We start from the raw sequence: 23,930 nt of genomic DNA on the forward strand, positions 1-23,930 counted from the left end.
GGGAACATAAACAAACATCGAGGGTACATCAACCCATGGGCCCCGAGGTACCAGTGAACAACGTATTTATCTTACCAAACACCTTAGTGTTAATTTTGAATTGTTTGAAGCACGGGTACAAACCTTTTGTAGCCATCGCTAGATTTTGCTGACAAGAAAAACAGATTTAGAGTTATCTCCCTTCCATCAATTTGCATTCGCAAAACATCGGTAATTTCCGTACTTCATACGTGATTCAATGTTATTCGAGATAAAGAATTACTACCACGAAGTACCAAATGAGCTGCCATTGACAGCGGGGTACATTGAAATGTTACTCGCTTGTAAGAGGGTACATTGAAAATAAAAGAATAGCGCTCAGGCAATCAGAAAGCGACATTTATATGTGAGGTAAGATAAATCATAATGTAAGTCCCCATGGTTCCTTGTATGGTGATCTACCTTCAGTAGTTGGCGATCTATAGCCCGTGTTATATACTGTATTTTCGTCTTTAATGGAATGTTTTAGCTTTGCTCGCTAATTTTATATTCATATCTGTGATTCTGTAGTATTTTTACTTTCCATCGTCGACAGATTTTAATCTTCAAAATGTTTTCACTTTTTATTGTATAAATTGTTTTCGTCACGATATTGCCGATGTCACGTTAAATACTAACTCACTCACTCACTCACTCACTGTAACACATATCAGATTTAATTAAATGATTACCATTCGATGACTCATTAAACCTAGGCTCCAGTTTCAAAATATTTTTCTATCCGATGTATACTTTTCGATAACTTAGTTTCATTGAAAAATCATTTAATTGTGAGAACTGAATTAATATGACTCATATCACATGTTTTTTCAACTGATGAAATGACACAGCGAGATATGAGCGAGTGAGTGAATATAGTTTTACGCCGCTTTTAGCAATATTCCAGCAACATCACAGCAGGGGACACCAGAAATGGGTTTCACACATTGTACCCATGTGGGGAATTGAACCCGGACCTTCGGCATAACGAGCGAACCCTTCAACCACAAGGCTACCACAAGTATGAACCTTGAGTGCCTTTAGTCTCTAGTTTTGCGCAGCTACCCTCACTGATTTTAGCTTTGTTGACCAGCTTGTTTTGTAACACAAGACTTCCAGTAAAACCGGTACTCGCTGACATGCGCTGCATTACAAACAGAAGGCGATGACAAGATGTTTCAGTATCAACTCAACACTCAACGACGAACGAGTCTTTATAGATTGACATTATCGTTCCATACATATATGTACATATGGTATGTAGGTGCAGCGACAGAGAAGGCTTGAAGTATGTGCATGTCATCCTGTCACTCAAAATGCTAAGATGTAAGATGTGTGTTAATACACTAATACACTATCATTCAAACCCCCAATTCTTGAGTTGTACATGTTTCTCTGACACAGGAATGTCTTAACAGATGTTCATGTGCCTTTTCCCCGATGAACCGTTCTTTATCAGTAACCTTGACAACCGTTTCATAAAAGTACATGTTCATGATAAGGAATTGCGTTGTCATGTGTGGTGTGGTGATAGGGTAGCCAAGAAGTGAGAAAGTAGAATGACAACTGAAATTCAGAGGTTTACAACAGGTGTTGGTGACTTTTCGCCATTATCTCCCAAGAAGCTTCAATACACGACAATAGAGATATTAGTCTGTCTCACAGCCCCTGAACCACATTATTTTCCCTACTGCCAAGCCTCTCTGCGGTGCCAAAGCCCTCAACAAAGCAAGTCTATATTTCCTCAGGTTCAGGGTCTGTTAACATCTGCAAGAAAACTAACTCACTTTGGGGGGCGGGTTACAAAGTAAACATATCTGACTGCCATGGCTGGCAGGACCAACATCTTCACCAGTGGTCTGGAATCTTGCCTCACATTTTCATCTGTCAACTCTTAATTAACAAGCACATTGGGTGACATGAAGCTATGATAGAGGCCTTTCTGGTCTTGAAGAGACAAATCAAGCAAAATCTTAGGGGAAAGGTTCCTCTTGAATGTTATGATGTAATAAGTATTGTTTCATTGCCTGACTTGGGTCCACACATAGCAGCCTAATTGTTAATGTGTAATTACAAAAGGATGATTTTTTTATTCCTGGTATAGGATTATTTTGTGAAACTCTGTTGTGTTTTGAGTACCTCACTTTATCTAATTGCTCAACAGTAAAATTCTGTGTCAACATATGGCAGGGGCCTATTTGTGCACAGGTTCAATCTGATAGATTTGATCAAGGCATTACTGTCGCTCCTTTGTTCATATGCCAGGATTTGTTTCAGGAACAGAACTTTACGTAACAAACGAAGCAACAGTAACTGTTGTATCCTAACTTGTAGCACTCATGAAGAGTGAGTGAGTTTGGTTTTACACCACATTCAGCAATATTCCATGTATGGCGGCGGTCTGTAAACAATCGAGTATGGACCAGACAATTCAGTGATCAACAGCATGAGCATCAATCTACGCTGTTGAGATACGATGACATGTGTCAAGAAATATCCAGAACATCTTCAAGCATACGACAGACGCTCGTCTTTTCACTTCCATTGAACAGTTTGTTTGAAAAAAGGGGTTTGTCTATATCCTCTTCTCATATTATACAAATGAAAACTTTTGAATTTTGAGTTAAGTTCAAATTCATAAATAATGTTTTATTGGTGTTCCAGCTAGATCTTGCACCTTGGTCATCTAGTCTTTAAGTGACATTGTGGGCTGCAAGTGTCCAAACTGTAAACTGTTAGGCAGTAGAAGCTTGACTGGCTCACATGAGGTGATGACAGCATAAAATGGACAGGGCTTTACCCGAGGGTTAATAAATATGCCTGTCACTTATACCGTTATCTGATGGTTGTATGATGTGACTTCTAATTGGTAACGTGTAGCACGTGTAGCCCCAATGCAGATGTTCTTAGTCTCTGAATCTCTGGTCTCCCTGGGGCTCCTTTTCAATTCAATCAAAATTATATATATTCAGAGACTAAGCATTAGTCTATAGAGATATATACAATATCAAATCCGTTCAATTTTACATTTGAAATAAGTTGTTTTCACTATCTGGTTTAAGGTAAATTCACCAGAGACTCTCGTTAGTACTCTAATGCATAGCAGGTAGCAAAGGTACTGTACGTCCCCATGGTCCCTAGTATGGTGATCTACCTTCAGTTGCTGGCTCACTGTGGCCCGTTTTTATATTGTAATGTCCTACTTAGTCTGTAATTGTAAGTTACATGCTAGTTTTAAATCTCTGACTGTGATATACTAGTTGTTTTACTGTCCTTTGGCGACAGATTTTATCAAATAAAATTATCAAGTATTTACTGTTTTAGTCACGATGTGGCTGAAATATTGCCAAAGTGACTTTATATTTAACAAGAGGTGTTTTTTTTCTGCTCGGCTTGGACGCAGTGTACTGTGTCTGAGGTGAGTACCGCTGTTAAAATGCATGGTATATCAGTAGGCTAGTTTTAGAACACCAACAGAAATAAACATCAGTATTTTCCGTAATATTCATCATACCCAGTAAATACTCAAATTTACAATATTTATACGAAATATTCCAGGCCCCACCTAAGTTTGTTTGTTTTGTTTTTTGCTTAACGCTGCACTCAGCTGTATGACTGTGGTCTGTAAATACTCGGGTTTGGACCAGGCAATCCAGTGATCAACATTATGAGCATCTATCTACGCAAGCGGTATTCATTAACACGTATCAATCAAGTTAGAGATCTTGACCACGCGCCTCTTAAGACAAGCATGGGTTAACTTTGCTGAAGCATATTTCTAACCCGAATCATCATTGGTAGCCTCGCCATAGTGATATATATGCCAACAAAGGAAAACAACAAACAGAATGTAAACGTCTACACAAACCTCCTTTACCCTTTTACATCCAAGTCATCAAACAGCTCACCAGTTTATTCTGTTTGCCAATTAACATAATTGTCACGGCAGACAATATTAACCTCAGGGTGATTAATGTAGGCCTTTGGATCAGAAAAAAACCACTTGGAACACAAACATTTGGCCTCAAGTAAGGGCATTGATTTATTTATGGAAATTGTTTACTGATGTCCAATTTGATGAATTCCACAAAATGTTTATCATTACCGTGACTTCAAACCAGAAGGAATGAGTTGAGCTGTTACAAGAGCAGCCGATGAAACATATCCTGCTGTCATGCTGCTTGAGAAGTGAACCTGTACCTGGTTAGCCCCAGAGACAAACATGGAGGTAGGGACTACGAACTCCCAAACCTCCCAATAGGTGGTGCTTTCAATCAATTTGGCATCAAACAGCTGATAGAAAGTGTCTAGGCGGTGGTCATTAAAGGTAAGATATGATACACTGTTTGTTTCATTGTCCAGCCAACTGGCTGCAACTCTCAGTCTAGCGCTGTGATATTGGGCTTTTGGAAGAGATATTTCAGTGATGGCAACATTGCCCTTGACTGGAATAAGTATATTAGATCCGTAGAATGTTTTTTCATTGAGTGTGACTCTTGGTAGTTGGTCTGAGGGGGTCTTGAATGTAAAATGACATGATGCTTCAGGAGGAAGCTCAATAATTCCTTTTGTCTTCTGGATGTCAACTGTGTTATTGAAGGTGATGACTGGGTACCAGTTGTCCTTGATGGTGACACAGGTAGCTTCTCCTGTGGTTGGTTTGATCCAGCCGTCTTCAAAGTCGACCTTGACAGCCTGTGATTTCTGAGAATAGCTGTGCAAAAGAATGACTGTTTCATTATTCAGCGGACTTGACATTGCTAACGGTGAAACGATTCATTCTTCTCCATCATACTGGCTGGTAGTTCTGATAAAGGAATAGTCTGAGTTGAATTTGTACCAAAACTCGTATACGTCGGTGACACTGTTGGGTTGTCCTTGGCGAGTGAACAGTGACCAGTTGTTATATGGATATCCTACTTGGGCTAAAAGAAATGCCACTGCCCTGTCAATGTACTCCCGGAGACCCAGCTGAGTGAATCGGTGGGCATTACAGTGGTATATTGTTGCAAAATCCACTATTGGTGATGGGGTAGTTTTGTTCATCCCTTCAACCTTGTCGCGACCATATTCACTGATAACAAGCGGTAAAAGCTTCCCTGTCTTCAGATAGGCATAACTTTCAACCAGGTCGACAAATGCTACTAATCGTGCTTCGTTCATGCCTGTAAACTTGTGAGATTTTCCAGAAAGAATAAGCGAGTTGTACGAGTGAAAGGAAAACACGTCCAAATAGCCTCGAGTGACGTCCATAAACTTTGCCACTTCTTTCCAGTAGGTAAAATTGTTTCTGTCCGAATTTCTAGCGAAACCATCGAGTGTAGGACCAGCAACCTTCATGTTAAATCTTGAATGGATCTTCTCCGCAACTAGTTTGTGGAATAGGGCAGCGGTCGTTAAATTCAAGATGTCAGATTTTGGGTCTGGTTCATTTATGGGTTCGATATAGGGTGGGATCCGCCCGTTGGTGAAGTCGTAAACTCCTTGCACCATCAACATCATGAACTCTGCAGCAGCATCGACGTTGTTTGGGAACTGACCTGCATGCTCAGACTGGTTCAACCAACTTGGGTAAATACCAAGAGCTGTAAATGACATTAACAAACACATGAAGAAAGTGTGTGTGGTGTGGTGTGGTGTGGTGTGGTGTGGTGTGGTGTGGGTGTGGTGTGGTGTGGTGTGGTGTGGTGTGGTGTGGTGTGGTGTGGTGTGGTGTGGTGTGGTGTGGTGTGGTGTGGTGTGGTGTGGTGTGGTGTGGTGTGTGTGTATGTGTATGTGTGTGTATGTGTTTAAAGTGAAGAATGTGAAAAATGTGTTTGAATGCTTGTAATGATACGAACTTTGGTCTGGGTGAGTGAATATCGATTAACGCTGCATCTTCAGTTTTGCATCTGTTCATGGCTTGACGCTGAGAATGTATGGACTAATTAAGAAACACTGAGAAAGTCACGGTTGCATCCTAGTTTCTTCTCCCAAATCACGTTTATCAGCTTTATAATGAAGAATATCCTCCTCAAAATATGATCATTATAAAGTAGCATAGTAATTTGCCTTTCCACCTCCACCTTCTTGTTTCATATCGTCTCCTGTTTTGTAAGGCACCTGATTTTTGCAATAAATGTTATAATTCATTGTAGTGTGTAATGCGTTTTGTAAATATGCATCAGCAATTACGTTCTTCCTACATCTCATGTGAATATTGCATCTTTAAATACGCCCTTTGTTGCAAAATGCTTTCTTTAGAAAGCACATCATAAATATAAAACAGTTTGTCCGGACATCGAAGAAAATATATATTTGACATTTTGATATGAAAGGAAGCGTTATGTTCAAAAAGTGTTTTTGACAACTAACAATACATGTGCACTAACATGATGCATATTTAAACCTGTTAGATGACAGTTCATTTACAATAAGATATTTACATTATTGTATTGTGTATCTTCAGCTCAGTACATATATACAGTCTTACCGCCTGACGTCATGATCATGTCGTTCTCATAATCACTGTTAATGTTATCAAGGTATAAGGAAAACACTTCCTTCTGTATGGTGGCATTCTTCAAGTAGTTGGGATCTGGATACCCTCTACGGTTTGGGTCCTCAGGCCACTGAATTCAAGTTTTATTCCATAATGTAAACATTCAGCTTAGAGAAGAATATATGTGTTTCGATTTGAAGGTGTTATTGAATATTCTTATTTCCAAGTAAAGCATGTCGAGCATCGTGTATCAATAGCAATCTATTTCTACGCATACTTAGACTTGTTGTGCAACTTAGGCGATGTCACGGCATCATATACGTCTGTGAATACAACGTCGTCAGTCCTGACAAGTATTTACCAAACGCAATAAATAATGAATTCTTGTTCTTATATCCAAATCTACGCTTTCCAAACTTAAAATACCATACATATCAACTAAATTTACCCAAATTCCAATTTAGCAACCTTTGTTCAACCCATAAGATTACAGCATATGCCCCAATTTCCTTTCCAATAAACGCCAATGGCTGAAGGGATGGTGTAAATCCAGCTAGGATCCATGCAGGTAGCAAAGGCACTGAAAGTCCCCGTGGTCCCTAGTATGGTGATCTACCTTCAGTTGTTGGCGATTACTGGCCCATTTTTACATTGTATTGTCCAAAAATAGTTTTCTACTTTTAAAGCTAATGCTGGCAAGTTTAAACTCATTTTGTGATAATCTGGTAATTTTACTGTCCTTCGTTGACATGTATGTATTATGAATTTAGAACTAGTTTTAGTCACGATATGGCTGAGATATTTCCGATGTGACTTTAAATTTTAATTCACTCACTCACTTTTTTGCAATGTATATATTGTGCCATCAAAGTAGCTGAAATCATATGATGCACATCCATTAGTGCAGTAGTTGTGAAGAGTTGTTGACATGTAATAACGCTCCCGAGATAGATATTGGCACCAACTAAAGTAATTGATATCTTAACGTATTGTTCTGAGAAGTTTCTAAGCTGTTAGTAAGGTCTATGTTTGAGAGGTTCATCTGAATGGCGAACGATCCTCATGTAACAACAATTTTGAACGAATCAAATCTCTCACAGCATAATCGACATTGGATTGTCAACATCTTGAGGTGCAACATATGTTTGAAATAGGTATAGCTTAGTTAGTGGTATCGAGTATTATGTAAAATATGGTCTCACATCTGCGAAGAGCTGATACGTAAGGCCGTTGTTATTCCAGCGCCCAGGCTCAGTCCGAAGGTTCCGACATTTGGGAATGATGTCTTCTTGATCCAGGCTATTGTGCTTGTTCCACCTATTGCTGTCGTAACGAGCACTACCTCCCTGTGCCAGCCACTGAGGATGGATCGTCACCGTCGTGTCATTGTACACACCGACAACTGTCATGCTCAAAGTGAAACAGACCAGTGTCCATTTCATTTTCTGTGAAGGATTAAGTTGAGTTAAATGATCTTTGGATTATTACCTTGACACGTACTAAAAAGCCTTTAAGAGATCATTTTGCTTTGTGGACCAGGCTAGCTGTTTTTGAAACGTTCGTAGCCCTACAAACTTCTTAAGCCCATTCTTTACACTTTGGCTACGATCAAAGTTAAGAATTCTTAGGGCTACGAACGTTTCGAGAATAAGGGCTCCGGTTATAATGGTATAAGCAGCAGCATATACAAACAGTTGTTCAAGTACAGTGGCCGTATGCACATGTCGTGCATAGCTAACGTCAGGCGTAACACACTACGTCGGGCATAGCAGCGCCCTGCTCTTACACGTCATGCACAACGTCGGTTAAGCCTAGGCATTACTACGCCCGACTTAACGAATTTACGTCGAGGCGCAGTGTGCCGTTTTTAGATTGTCGAACGTTTTTCAACCATCGGGAAAAGGCGCGAAACAAATGATCCCGTAGCATTAAACCGTAAGGCTACAAGTACCTGCATTGCCGGGGTAAAGGTAGAATTGCGGTAGGAGCAATAACAATTATCACCTCTGATTGTATCCACTATCATGAAAATGTCAATCTCCTGAATCTAAATCTTATGTACAGATCAAGGTCGTCGTATATTTCTAAAGGGTTTGACTTTTCTCTAAATGTACGGTTTCTGTAGAACTGTCGTCTGTGATATCGGTATACGACTGCCGCCACGCTACGCCTGGCATAACTTTAGCTCCGAGTAAGATATGCAAGCCGGTTTAATGTTACGCCCGGGCGCACAGTTTACTTAAGCCCGGACTAGAATTTATGCCCGACATATGCATACAGCCACAGGTGTTTATAGAACCAGACAACAAAGACGTGCATATGTTTTTATAGATAATTACGTTGCGATTATCTGTAACCACATTTCAGTGCAGCACCCTGACTCTTCACAAGCTGAATATGAAGAAATTGTGTCTGGGTAGTTATATATACCAGCTGACATTTGATTCAGTGTAGGGTTGATTTACAAAAATAATTTATATGCTTTCACACTGCACCTGGAGTAGTTCTAAACGGGTCTGGTATATTTTATAATAATTGCTTAAAAAGTGTATGTCTTTTGGTTCTTCTAATTCTATACAGAACATGATTCCGCTAAAAGATCAAAAGTTGTGTCAGTGACATATTTAGGATGATCCAGAATGAGCATTGATCTATGAGCATTGATACGATGACACGTGTCAACCAAGTCAGCGAGTCTGACCACCCGATCCCGTTAGTCGCTTCTTACGACAAGCATGGGTTACTGAAGATCAACTCTAACCCGGATCTTCACATAGATGTAATATGACAATAAAATTTACGTAAATTTCGTATTAATTCATAAGCATCTCATACGTATGAAAAAAAGAAAAAGGTTGAACCTCCCGGACCAAATTAGAACACCAGACATTCTAAGCACTGTCTGTCCATACTGCCAATTGCATTGCCCATCGACTAACTTATTTTGATTCAGTGTGCCAAAGAGGTCGGAATGCAAATCGAGCTGTTAATTCTAATCATGGGCCGTGCACGTAAACATATATTTCACATTATTAAGCCACCATATATGTAGTATACTCACAATAACCGTTATTCAACACCACCTGTTCCAAGGTTCTGTGAATATTTTGCAGGTGTGTGGCGGACACTTTATACTTTGTTGCCATATCTTCTTATCTTTTGTTGTCCGAGAAAGGAATTCCCAGTGCATTCTTTAGGACCAGATGTTGGTGTCCTTCATTTCCAACTTGCTTATCTTCATATATACCCCCTTGAAGAGAAACGCTCGTGAAGGTTTCAAGATATTCTGTCACGGACGTTTGCAACGCTTCTAAAAACTTGACCGTGTGTAACAGCAGTTAAAATGAATATGCTTATTAGATTCGTTGAATTTTATTCAATCTAGTGTCATTTATTAAACCTTTTTCAGCGCATATTAGCATAGGCATTAACTTAAAAAGAAGATATAATGTTACGTAACGACTTGATCAATTTGCTGTGTTTGCCAATTGTAAATCTTACACCAACAAGATTAAGAAAGGCTAAGAATAACTTGGCTTGAGAACTGTATGTCATAATTTTAAACTTTGTTTCCATTTTTGTTGTATAACGTTGGGAATTATGAAACCTGTCATTGCCCTACATCCTATGTCATGCTAAAGTGCATCGAAATATATTTTTATTAACAGGAGACAGTCTGAGACATAAATGAGTGAGTGAGTGAGTTAAGATTTAAAGTCACATCGGCAATATTTCAGCCATATCGTGACTAAAACTAGTTCTAAATTCATAATACATACATATAATATATAAAACCCTGTCAACGAAGGACAGTATAACTACTAGATTATCACAGATTGAGTTTAAACTAGTTAGCATATGTCTGTAAAAGTAGAAAATTATTTTTGGACAATACAGTGTAAAAATGGGCTATAGATCGCCAACAACTGAGGTCAGTAAAACCGAGTGAGTTATAATTTATCGTCACATCGGCAATATTTCAGCCATATCGTGACGAGAACATTTAATTGTTATACATAGTAATTTAAGGTGAACTATAAAAACCTGTCATCGAAGGACAGTAAAACCGACTAGAATATCACAATATCAAGAAATAAATATATCTCTAAAATAGGATTTCAGATTAGGACAATACAATATAAAAAAATGCTGAGGATCGCCAACAACTGAAAGTAGATCACCGTACTAGGGACCATGGGGACTTACAGTGTCTTTGCTACCTGCATGGACCCTAGTTGGATGTACACCATCCCTTCAATTTAGCTGAAGATTAAAAAAACAAAAATGCTACGTTTAACAATTTGGTATGTTTAAATTTTACTTTGAAAGTTTTGGGTCTTACGTACCCTCTCAGGAGGACAATAATTTTACGCTAATCAACCCCCTTTGAGGTTACAGCCACTAACAATTGAAGTTGATAATGTGAAATACCAATTATAAAATTTTAGCTATTTACAAAACATTATATAAAAATTCCTTTAACAAATCTGTCTCTTTTAAAAAACCAATGATTAAATGATTATTAACTTTATTAAAGGTCCTTTACTGTTTTGATATTGAAATATTTATCCCTTATGTTAGAGAATTCAACACAGTCATGAAAAGGATATGCTTGACAGTGAGTGAGTGAGTTAATATTTATCGTCACATCGGCAATATTTCAGCCATATCGTGACGAGAACAGTTTATAATTATATTAAAGACCAATAAAGTTAGAAATTAAAAACCTGTTGACGAAGAACAGTAAAACTACAAGTGTATCACAGATATCCATTTAAAACTAGTAATTAAATCTAAAATAGTGGAGTAAGTGAGTGACAATACAATATAAAAACAGGCTATAGATTGCCAACGACTGAAGGTAGGTCACCATAATAGGGACCATGGGGACTTACAGTACATTTGCTTCCTGCATGGACGGTAGCTGGATTTACACCATTCCTTCAGCCGTTAGCAACGTAGACGAATCTAGCCCTACACATATATTCTATATATAAAAACACATATATTCTTCGATTAAAAGTAGTGGAGAGTTTCAATTTACTTTGAATATTTGGGGACTTCTCTCAGGAGGACAATAATTTTACGATACTTTAACCCCCTTCGAGGATACAGCCACTAACAATCGCAGCTGCAAATTCATACTACCGTATTTAAAATACAATGTATCTATTTACAAATCATTTAACAAATCTAATTCTTTTAAAAATGCAATAATTAAATGAGAACTGACATTATTAAAAAGATCCTTCATAGTTCGTGATTTAAAATAGATATCCCTTGTGATGGAATGCTTGACAGTGACTCTCTCATCACAAGGGATACAAAACGGAGGATCCTCGCCTTTCAAAAGATATACATGAGTATATTGTGTGTGGCCAATACGACATCGTCGCATGATGACCTCTCCAAATATGGACTTACAACCCAAGTAGGTGTAACCAATATAAGGTTTTATTTCATGTAATTTATTGATACCTTTTTGGGTGTCCCACATCTTCTGCATCAGATCACGGATGTAGGTTCTAATGCTAGCTTTGTAATCAGAGTATGGAATAAGAAGTGGTGTCACAGATTTATTAAGTGCTGCTTTAGCAGCAAGATCAGCCATTGTGTTCCCAGAAATACCAACGTGACTGGGTAACCAACAGAAGACGACGTCGTATTGGTCATTAGCAAGCTCGTTATATAATTCAATTATATTGATTAAAAGTGGATGTTTGCAAGAGAGATTTCTTATAGCCTGAAGGCACGAAAGAGAATCTGAAAATATGATATACTGTTTATACTTAGGATGATGTATATGTAAGTGCTGTTAATATAGCATTTGCTTCTGCTGTGAAAATAGAACTATCTCCTGGTAATCTAGTAGAGATAGTTCTGGATCCAATGATAGTGGCACAAGCCACTGCGCCACCATCCTTGGATCCATCTGTAAATAAGGATTTGTATGTTTTATATTTACTTTTTAACTGATTATACTCTTGCTTATATTGTAATTCATTAGTGTCTAATTTTGTAAATGTTGTCAGTGTTAGGTCAACTTCTGGCCTAACCAATTGCCAAGGAGGAAAAGAAAGGAGACGGGAAGGAGATATATTTTCAAGATCAATGCTTGCAGCAGCAATGAATGGTTTAATTCTGATTCGACTGATTAGAATATAGTTTAGTAATATACTGCAAAGATAATTTGATACGGCGTTGGTTTAGAGAAGGCTCGTCAGCTTCAACGTAAATACTATAGATAGGAGAAGTTCGGAAAGATCCAAGACAAAGTCTTAGACCTTGGTGATGGACAGAATCAAGTACAGTCAAATCCCGATGAGTCGAATCGCTGGGGACCAAGTAATATATTCGACTTATCGATGTATTCGAGACATAGGTATGTCTATGAGGGTAGAAAAAAAAGATGATCCAGTCCTAATTCCTCCTTCTAAGCATTTGTTTATCTAATGATTTCCATATCACTAATAGGGACACCTTATCAGTTCCAGTCTGATTAGCACAGACAGTGATTTCCGTAAAATCACTAATCTGCCTTTTGAACTCATCCGTTAATTGGATCAGTTTGCTACACCAATCAACTTCTCATTGACTGACTTCGGCTTATGTATACAAGATTACTGTTGTTTGAATCTCATGGGACCAAATTTCCTTCTCGAGTTATCGTGTGTATTTATGAGACGAATTCGTGTAACCGGTATTCAAATGATGACAACTATAACAGGGACTGGTCGGGACCGACAGGTACTTCGAGTTATGCATAATATTCGAGACACCGGCATTCGACTCATCGGGATTTGACTGTAGTTTCAAATTGCATTTACAGGCTCCACCATATACGATGGAGCCATAATCAAGTTTTGACTGTATGAGTGATCTGTACAAATGAAGGAGAGTCGTTTGATCCCCTCCCCACTTTGGATTGGACACGACTTTTAATAGATCTAATGCCTTCAGGCATTTAGTGTTCAAATACTCGATATGTGGTAAAAAAGGTCAAATGTTTGTCGAAAATCAGTCCCAGAAACTTGGTTTCCTTTACAACGTTAATTGGAGAGCCATCCAAGTACAGTTCGGGATCTTTATGAGGCTTATATTTCCGACAGAAATGTATACATTTGGTCTTTATCTGTGAAAATTTAAAGCTATCCTCAAGTGACCATTTATGAATTTTATTTAAACACATCTATAATTGTCTTGCATATTTTACCACGACATGAAACGTTAAAATCATCCACAAACAATGACCCATCTATTGAGTCATTTAACACTTTTGAGAGACTATTGATTTTTATGCTAAACAAAGTAACACCCTGATCCTGATTATAAAGGTCAGACAGGGTTGATCCAACACGCACTTGAAATTGCCTGTCGGCTAAAACTGTGATATAAAAATCAAACGGCCTCTCAAACGGCCTCTCAAAAATACCAAAAGTCATGTAAATCTCTTGGTCGATAGTGCTTCTTGTAGTGTTTTACCTGATCAATCTCATGTTTGGGTTATATTGTCAACCCGATTTGCATACAACTGGACATGCGCAGTTTTCTAGGTCGAAAAAAATGATACAGCATGATGTGTTAAAGCGACCAGCCTTGAATTTTTAACGAATGAGGTTCTAAGTCGAACCAAATGGTCAATAGTACACTTCTATTTTTGCGAAAACCACATTGGATGTTAGAATAAGATTACTGGATTCTAGAAACCATACTAATCTATTATTGACCATGCGTGTGGATGTTATCTGCTCCAGTTGCCGTATCATGAGCTTGCGCCAAGCTAGTATTCAGCCCATACAGTCAAAATACTTCATTATAGTCTTCACCATTTTCAGAATGAAAGTTAATTTTCAACTTTTCTTGATGTTTTTATATTTCTGACACTTTGGATTATAATTGGATGAAGAAGAATGAGTAGCTTAAGTAGCACCCAACTTGTTTGCAATGTCAATTTTATCTGTTAACATACTGTGTCCATCTTTAAGATGATGAACACTAGAATTTCTACCTTTGCCCCTGATTCTCTGTTTCATATTTCACACCTTCGTCATTGGTGTACGTAAATTAATTTTTGATACAAAGTTCTTCCAAGAATGACGTTTACTTTGTTTAAAAGTACGACGAGCCTTGGCATTATTTATTTTTACATTATTGAAATTGTGAACTGTAAGATGCCGTCGAAGTACTTCTCTGCCTTTTTCCTACACTTCCTTGCTTGTTTACACTCATCAGAAAACCATGGTCAGTTGTTGGCGATCTATAGCCCATTTTTATGTTGTCCCCAATAGTTAAAATGTTTTAGATTCAATTACTAGTTTTAAATGTATATCTGTGATACTCTAGTTGCTTAACTGTCCTTTGTCGGCAGGTTTTATAATCTCTATATATATTATATTTTAATGTCAAGTGTTCTCGTCACGATATGGCTGAAATATTGCCGATGTGACGTTAAATAATAACTCACTCGCTCTCACTCACTCACTCACTCACTCACTCAGAAAACCATGGTTTACGTCAATGAGGTTTAGCAAGAGGACTTAGGAACAGTTGCATCGGCGATAATCATTCAATGTATCCGAGAACAACTGAATAGGATCCGGGACATTTTCAAAACAGTCGGAGTTTATTTTGTCAGTACAAAGTGTTTGAAATAAAGGCCAATTAGCCTTATTAAAATTCCACCTTGTTGCAGGTGGGTCATCAGTCGGATTTATAGCGGAGAGAATTGTGGGAAAATGGTCACTATCACAAAAGTCATCATGGACCGACCATTCAACTTCGTTATAAATATTTGGGTCTGAGAGTGACAAATCAAGTTCAGAATACGTTCCCGTACCAGGATGTAAATATGTGACTGATCCATCATTAAATATGCATAGATTATTATTAGAAATGAAGTCTTTGAGGATTTTCCCTTTATTGTTAATATTGGTACTTCCCCATAAAGGGTTATGACCGTTTAGATCACCCATGATAATACAAGGTTTGGGAAGCTTATCAAACAGATCCTGAAGATCGGACTGCTGAAGTTTCCAAGGCGTTCCGACTAGCACCTTTACCTGGCAGGTAGATGGAAATTACCTGTCAGTATCCCACACCTGGGATGGTGTGTCGGTACCTGAACTACGGTATACCCCCGTACTTCGGTCCTGACGATAAGGGATGTGCGAGAGGTACAGTGTCAGTACCCGGGGGCCCTTGGAACTTGACCGTAGTCCCTCCAGCAAACACAAGACGATGATCTTCGTTCAATAGTTTTTATTAACACTGTGTTGCTGGTCAACCTACTCAATGGTCACTCTATAAGACTTCAGCCGCAAAGCTTCAGTCTTAAGCCAAATGCTGGTGCTTCAAGATAATTTCTGAGACGATTCCTAGTGACCAACTGCAAGAGTAGGCCCGCACCAGACTCCCGTGCCCGAGCTTTGCTCAAGCTTAAACCTCGGTTCCTACGTCACAACCAACACCCCTCTCCATTTTTTCTATTGGTCAACAACCCATAACCTGACCATCTATCACTCTCCCCCACCTCTATTTCGTAACCCCACTACCATATTTGTACGACCGTGAGGTGGATTCCAGGAATCTCAGAGTCTCTCTCCCCAAACCATATATGGTTCGTAGAGTACCAAGAACTGGCAGCCAGGTCCCCTGCCACGTCGCTCCATCTTGATAGCTTAGGTAGGGAAAAACTACTATACTATGAGTCACCTCACCCAGCCCTTATCAGCTCCAACGACCTACTTTCATGTTTATTACCTACGTTACTGACTTTCTACCTTACTTTCTACCTTACAACGTTATTAATCACTTCATATCTTAAATATATTATTAAATCCTCTCATAATTTGTATCTTCTCAGCTCTTAATTACCTGTTATAAATAATGTTAATTGTATATCTATTATTGTGGCAAGTACCATAATCTCATGCCTACAATACGCCCCCCCTTCCAACGAAGAGTGTGCCCCCACACTCTAAAGGACTGTGACGTCGAGACCCAAGCTGCTTGTTTTTGATATCCTTTAAATTTCGTATTCTTCCTTGTTTTTGTTGTGACCATGGGGTTGATTAACCGCAACCATACAAATACAGATATAGGTTACAACATCGAGCAAAAATTATTATTATTATTTATTTTTTTTAACAATGCCACTAAAATTGGTACAATGGTGAGTAAATATATATATAAATATGGTTAATACATTCAACATGGTTTAAATACAACTCTTCTATATCTAACAAGAACGATATAAAGGAACTGGACGGGGTACATGTAGATGGCTAATATGTCAATAATAATGTTATAGAGATATACCTTTTGGCTTCCCTTGACGACGCAGTTGGGTTAGGTTGTTTTTTTTGTTTTGTTTTGTTTTGGGTTTTTTGGGTTCGCCCAGCATCCCCAATTGACTGACCCCTGGGTGTCAAAGTTCCTACCCAAGGTGTATCTGTGAGGATTTCCAGGAAAACCGATCCCAGTAGCCCTGGCTTTGAGGGGGGTAGAACAACTATAATTTCATGGCCAGTTGTTCTCCCGGGTAAGGAGGGGCCAACCGTCTCTTAACACTGGAGACGAGGCCTTCAGGGAGGTCAGGCAATGCTGACACTGTACCTAAATAAAAAACAGACCATTGATTCCTCCTGGACTACTTTAACTCTTCTGGGGCGGTAATAATTTGTTAACGTCCTGACGTCATATCGGTCTAAAAAGCTGCTGGGTGGGAACAATGGTGGATGCTCGCGGAGGATGGGCGAAATGCCGTCCGACACTCCGATGAATGGGCTCTCATAGGGGACTTTGCACTCCGGGCACTGTTTGACGTTCAACCAACATGGGAGTCGTGGGAGTGGCGGACCCGCAGGCAAGTAGACCTCCAACCCGTTGTTTTGGGGTATAACCAGGCATATGCATGTTTGCTTTCCCTGGTGCAATGTCATTCCGTGTTACCTGGCGGAAATCAGACCCTGCTATTTTCAAAATTGTGACCACACACCCTGTGTGTTGAACACGTCGACACCATTTGCAGAATGTTAGTGGCAGAAATTTTCTACGGGTATCTCGGATTGGGAAAATTTCCTGAGTACAAAGGGCGCAAAACCTCAGTGCCTCCTTATTAAAGGAAAATCCCATCCTAGTTGCATGGAAGCGGGATGCCGCTCGACTGATCCCTGTTGCCACCTCATCCGACGGTGGATTAGAGAGGGCTTCCCAAACCCTTGTCCTCGGAATAGGTAGCAGTTGCCAAAGGATTTCCGCGTAACCTCATAGTTCCGTACCCATGTCAGTATGGAGTTGAGTTAATTGGAATAAAATGGTCACGTCCCTGTCCCTAAACGCCGCTTTAACGCCTATGCCCACGAGGAGGGGAAAGCCAAAGTACAGGTCATACATCAGGAGTACCGCCGCCCCGATACCCAAAGCCTGATCTATATTTTCTTGGTGGGACGGGTCTCTCGCGGCTAGGCGTGACGGTCTCGCGGCTACAAATAGGCCCTCCTTATTCTATCAGACAAATCAGTGGGGCTGGGCGTAAAAAGAATGACTGGCTGCCAAGAGAAGACGCCTCTCCTTAATTTTCTGCCTGATCGTTTAATAGTCAAATTTCGCGGATCCCCCATGTTATAAACATACAAAAACAGGCATTTCAAAACGAGTGAGAAGCGACACAATCCGTTCCATAAATCGTAGGTTATATTAATTGGTGGGGATCGTCGGAAAAAGTCGTCGTCAAGGTAATCTACCACACGGTGTGGGTTTGATGAAGCCATAATAATTTAATGGGCCTTAGCAAGAGTAATATAGGTAAAATATATGAGGGAATAGTTCAATTAAATAACTAGATATGTAATAGAACACCCAATATGTACCGTAATATAATGATAATAATAAAAATAACACTCAAACAAACTCGCTAATTCACACTATAATATTGTTTATATGCTACAGTGCGAAAGGTAACACCCCTGTCGAACTGGAATTTGTGGTTTTCTATTTATTTTTTTCTTTCCCTTTGACGGCGGGCTGAACTGGTGATCGCCGATAAACTTGTAAGTGGCCAACAATATCTCGCCAATGTTCTGACGGTATGAATTGATCAATTTGACGTATTGATAACCCGTCGAACTTTACCAACCAATGACTCCACGAATATCTCTCCCCGGTTTTCTCACTATCGTAGCCAGCACGGGCAAAATGTTATCAGCCATATTCCTCCATGTGTTTTAGGGTGTAGGTACATGTTGTAGGTGTGTGCGTGCGTGATATCGTCAGCTGAGCCAACCTTGCGTATTGTGGTGTTGCGGTGTATGCGGAGGTGTTCGTGGTGGTAGGTGCATATGTCGTGTAAGTGTTGAAGATGCGTTGGTGTGACAGGGTTTGTGTGGATTGTCGCATGTGTCGTGTAATTGCGTCGCACGTGTCATGTTATTGTTGGAAGTGATCAGGTAACCCTGTGACGACCCCTAAACACTAAGAGACGGATAGAGTCCCCCCAGCATTCTGTTAGTGAACTGGTCAACCCCTGTAGCCGGAGGAGGCGTTGATGCGCCAGCCATGACCGGATAGGCCGTACGAAATTGCACTAAGTACACAAATAACAGGTATTTGCCTTGTAAAATGTTGTACAAACGCCCGGCCACGTATCGGGGAACAGTTAACACCACTGGTACAGATACCTGGGTATCAGTAAGCGTGTTGCATAGCGATACATTGTCGGTGGGCCATTTGATGCGTATTTCTGATGTGAACCATTGGTGTTTGATCTGCACATTGTCTGGGATATATTGCGGTTGAGATAATGCAAGGACCGTTGGTGGGGCATCGACCCGTAAAAGGCTGATTCGGACATTGTGGTGAGGGGACGAAAGACTTAAATACAGTGTGGTAGATGCGTCGGTTTGTATCTTATAAAAGTATATGGCCAGAGTGAGAAAGAGGATTACCACAAATAAGAGGACAATCATTTTGAGGTTCCACAAGGGTTTGAATATAGCCGCGACTGACAGGGCTGGGGTGGTGGCTGGTCCGCCCGTGGTAGTTGGTGGCGTCCATATTAAGGGGCCCTGAGTTGAGGTCACCCCTGTTGTGATGGCTAAGGACGATCTCATTAATAACTGCGACTGTATGTGACGGTTGGTGAAGAATAGTAGAACCACATGGCGAATGTGGAATATGCCACCGAGCCAAACCAGTCTGTACCCTCCTCGGTACTGGAGAGTGCGTTCATATACACGAGGTCAGTAGGGTCAGTATAGATTATTTCATTAGCTTTGGCTTTTGTTACTGCATGGCAGAGATTTACACTTAGCTGTTTATCTGTTTGGATTAGTTAACAGGCTAATACGTATCTCATCGGACAAGATTCCGCCTCAACAGGCTAATACACATATAAAAAATATATATCTCTCTCCTATTCTCCAGGAAATTCTCAAATACATATCTCGTCCGACAAGAATCCGCCTCGACAGGCTCATACACATATAAAAAAAATATAAATCTCTCATATTCTCAAGGAAATCCGTCTCAACGGCCAACACATATCCCGTCCGACAAGAATTCGCCTCAGTAGGCCAGTGTACATATATCTTCATCTTAAAAAAAACATAACCTCTGCCTCAACAGGTCAATGTCTAACTTTTTCCAACAAGAATTCGTTTGTCCAACCGATGGGCGATAGTGCGACTCGTTGGATACACGCCTGCCTCCCATCAACTAGTCAGGACAGTTGGGCTCTCTCCCTTTTGTTGTTGGTGTGTGAACCAATACATGACATGTGGTCAATCTGGGTGTGTGTATGTGGTAAGTGTAAGGTTGGCTTGGTGTCCTAACGGTACGTCTAGGTACCCACGGTGGTTGCTGTGTTTGAGTGCTCATGTACCGGTGACTGTTGTTGTTCCCGCTTCGTCCTGAGTCTGGTTTTCATAGTCCATGTTCGACTGGCATGGAAGTCTTCCATCAGCATGTCGGGTAGTACGGTGTGTGGTACCCAGCGGCTCCGGGATTCACCGGCGTACTTCACCTTGTAGTGTCGGACTCCTCCCATACACATAGACTGTAAAATCTTCTCTACGACTGGTTCGTCCCTGGTGAGATCGTGGCCTGGGGGCACCAAGGGTGGTTGAGTTTCTTTCTGTGTTTTCCTACGCAAGACTGAAAGTGGTACTTCATCATCGGAATCCCATTCTTCCTCTGTATCAGTGTCTATAGTATCCGTTTGTCCCGCGTTGGTGGGATCTGGCAGGGGTAAGTCACGGGGGCGGTTTTCCGGACCAAGGTATGGCTTGAGGCGGTCAGCATGGACCGGGCAACGAAGTGGTCTGTGTGTTCCACAGCGGCGTAGGAGGTAGTTTGGGGTTTCGTACGCGAAGACGATGTAGAATGGACCTGTGTAGGCCCTTTGGAGCTTTCGCGAAATATGAGGCTGTAGGCTTCCTTTTTGTAGCCACACCTTCTGTCCCACCGTGAAGCTGGAGCCCTGGGCTTTGAGGTCATATCTCGCCTTGTATGCCTGTTGCGCTGATTTAACGTTGGCCTGAGCAATATGTCGAGCAATATCCAAGTTGTTGAGAAGTTGGCGCAGGTCTGTTCTGACTGTGTACGGGAGGCCATCTGGGAGAGGTTGCAAGATGTTGTCGATAGGAAGCCGGGATTCACGTCCATAGACCATGAAGTAAGGTGAGTAGCCAGTAGAGTTGATGGCTGGGCTCAGTCGGTATCCTGCCATAATGCTTGGAAGGAGATGTGGCCAGGCCTCCCTAGCAGCCTCACAGTAGACCCGGATAGCTTGTGCGATGACACTGTTCATTCGTTCAACAGTGGCATTAGTCTGCGGGTGGAATGGGGATGTCCGGAGGCGCTTGACTTCAAGCAGTTTGCAGAGCTCCGTGAGGAGGCGCGAGATGATCTGTCAGAAGGGCTCTCGGGGTAGAGTGTCGGGCGATTATGGCGTCATAGAACGCTGCTGCGACTTCCTTTGCTGTTTTGGATTTAAGAGGAAAAGCTTCACACCATCTTGAAGCAGAGTCAACACAGACCAGAACATACTGATACCCCTTGCTGGTTGTTGTAAACTTTCCTAATAGGTCTATGGACCAACGGTCAAACACGTCGACGACCTGCAATGGTTTCAGTGGGGCAGGACGATAGTGAAAGTCGCGTTTAGCCGCCTGGCATTGTACACATGTGGCAACCCACATCTTGACAAAATTGTACATCCCTTTCCAGTAATATTTGAGTCGCATGGCTACGTAGCAACGATCTACCCCAGGGTGTGAAGCAAGGAGGTGGTCATGATATCTTGTCTGAGTGGTGCAGGGACACAAATCTGCCTATATGTCCTCATGGGGAGTTCCGTGCGATCTCTGGGAGTATAGAAGTGTATGAGAAGTCCCTCATCCATTTCATAATCGGCCGCCTCAAGCATGACACGCCGGGCTGTTTGGTCATCCTTGGGTAGTGTCCCCTTCTCCACATAATCCATAATTTCCCGGAAGGAAGGGTCTCCGAGTTGTAGGCCGCATAGTTGATCTTGGGGCATCCCTTCTGGGTACTGTGATTGGTGTGTATCATCATTGGGTGTGGCTGTCTCCTGTTCCATGACCTGGGTAACGTCCTGTTCCGCTGTTGGTATGGCGTGGCTGATTGTATCGATCCCTAGTAATTCCTCTTGTTCATTATCCTCTCTAGGAGGGTAGGGCCGTCGGCTGAGGGCGTCGGCATTGCCGTTCTTGGGCCCGGGGACGTAAGTGATGTGAAGATCATATTGTGACAGCAGTATGCTCCAGCGACCGAGACGTCCCGTGGCGTCTTTGATGGAGTTCAAGTTTTGGATGGCTGCATGGTCGGTGACAACTGTACAGTGACTGTCTGCCAAGAATGGGTGATAGTGTTTGAGGCCTAACACGATAGCCTGGCACTCCTTCTCGGTGATGGAGTACTTCTTCTGTGTTGGAGACAAGCTTTTACCCGCGAATGAGATTGGGTTCCTTGCCATCTTCCCCCTTTTGAGATAGAACAAATCCAACCATTGGTCGGAGGCATCACACGACAATATGAAGGGCTTAGTGAAGTCTGGATATGCTAGGATAGGGGCTGATGTCAGTGCTGACTTGAGAGTTGCAAATGCCTGTTCCGTGGTAGCCGTCCAGACATAAGGAGTATCCTTCCGCAGTAGGCGGTGTAGAGGCTCGACAATGTTAGCATAACCCTTTATGAATTTCCTATAGTATCCAGCCAACCCCAAGAAGGAGCGGAGCTCTCTAGTGCATGTAGCTTGAGGGTAGGTGACCACACTGTCAACTTTGGTTGTGTCCATAGCAACGCCTTCCTTTGATATCACGTGACCTAGGTAATTGATAGTGGAAAGGGCAAAATGGCACTTTGAGGGTTTCAGTCATAAAATCGCCATGCGGAGTTTGGTAAAGACTGCCTCTAGATGTGCCAAGTGGTCTTCAAACGATTTTGAGTAAATGAGGAGGTCATCCAAATAGCTAAGGACAGATCTCCAGGACATGGAGGAGAACAATGATGATATGATGAAGGAGAAACAGCTGGGAGCGTTGACAAGGCCAAAGGGCATGACCTGAAATGGGTATGCTCCTTCGCCCTGGACAATGGAGGCTGTCTTTTCCTTGCTGTCCTCGGCCATGGGAACTTGGTGATATCCAGACATAAGATCCAGGATGGTGTAATAACATGCTTGACTGGTGCCTAGGGACATCAAAGACTGGTCAATATTCACGAGAGGCCAATTTTCGAGGGTCGAAATCTTGTTCAAACGGCGGAAGTAAACGCAAAAGCGTGTAGTAAGGTCACGTTTCTTGACCAGTAGGACTGGGCAGCCCACAGAGAGAAGGATGGTTCAATGATATCATTGTCCAGCATTTGTTGTAAATGTTTACTAAGTTCTTCACGTTGATTGGGGTTGACAGGGTAGGGCCGTTGACAAAGCGGCTTGTGTGATCTGGTGTCAATATAACATTCAAAGAGGTGAGTACGTCCAAGCTCTGTGATGTCCTTTGCGAACACATCCCTATGGCAGCCAAGCAGTAACACAAGTGCGTCCTGTTCCGTGGACGTGAGGTTTGCTTGAGTTAAATCGATGGCTAAGTCCGCAGCCCGGCGACGATAGCCATCCCGTGTAGTCTGGTCCTCTTGTAGTAGCCGATCCAGTGTTGAAGGGTTGTGTACGGGGGCAGGTGACACCGTCTGGTCTTTGTGACAGGCCCTCGGGAGTGACAGGGGGCTTGAGTACATTCGACCCCGGTGGCGTACCATCACTGGGGACATACGGCTTGAGGACATCCGACCTTGGTGACATCACATCATGGGTGACAGCAGTCTTGAATACAATGAGACTTGGTGACAGGTCATCACTGGGGACAGATGGTTGGAGTACAGTTGACCTTGGTGACAGGTCATCACTGGGGAC

The 23,930-nt window shown here is 41.4% G+C and overlaps 1 protein-coding gene across 1 annotated transcript; it reads right to left on the reverse strand.

Moving 5' to 3' along the window:
* Positions 1 to 4,035: 4,035 nt before the first annotated feature.
* Positions 4,036 to 9,589, reverse strand: LOC124253859 (beta-agarase-like). The gene is made up of 4 exons (XM_046687711.1): positions 9,561 to 9,589; positions 7,702 to 7,944; positions 6,491 to 6,629; positions 4,036 to 5,603 (listed from the first exon to the last, which is right to left on the reverse strand). The coding sequence occupies exons 2-4, from the start codon at positions 7,939 to 7,941 to the stop codon at positions 4,795 to 4,797; spliced, it is 1,188 nt and encodes a 395-aa protein (XP_046543667.1). The 5' UTR covers positions 7,942 to 7,944; positions 9,561 to 9,589; the 3' UTR covers positions 4,036 to 4,794.
* Positions 9,590 to 23,930: the final 14,341 nt, after the last annotated feature.

The sequence above is a fragment of the Haliotis rubra genome, unplaced genomic scaffold (assembly GCF_003918875.1).
Source record: "Haliotis rubra isolate DU_JTF1 unplaced genomic scaffold, ASM391887v1 Scf1145, whole genome shotgun sequence".
Classification (NCBI taxonomy): domain Eukaryota; kingdom Metazoa; phylum Mollusca; class Gastropoda; order Lepetellida; family Haliotidae; genus Haliotis; species Haliotis rubra.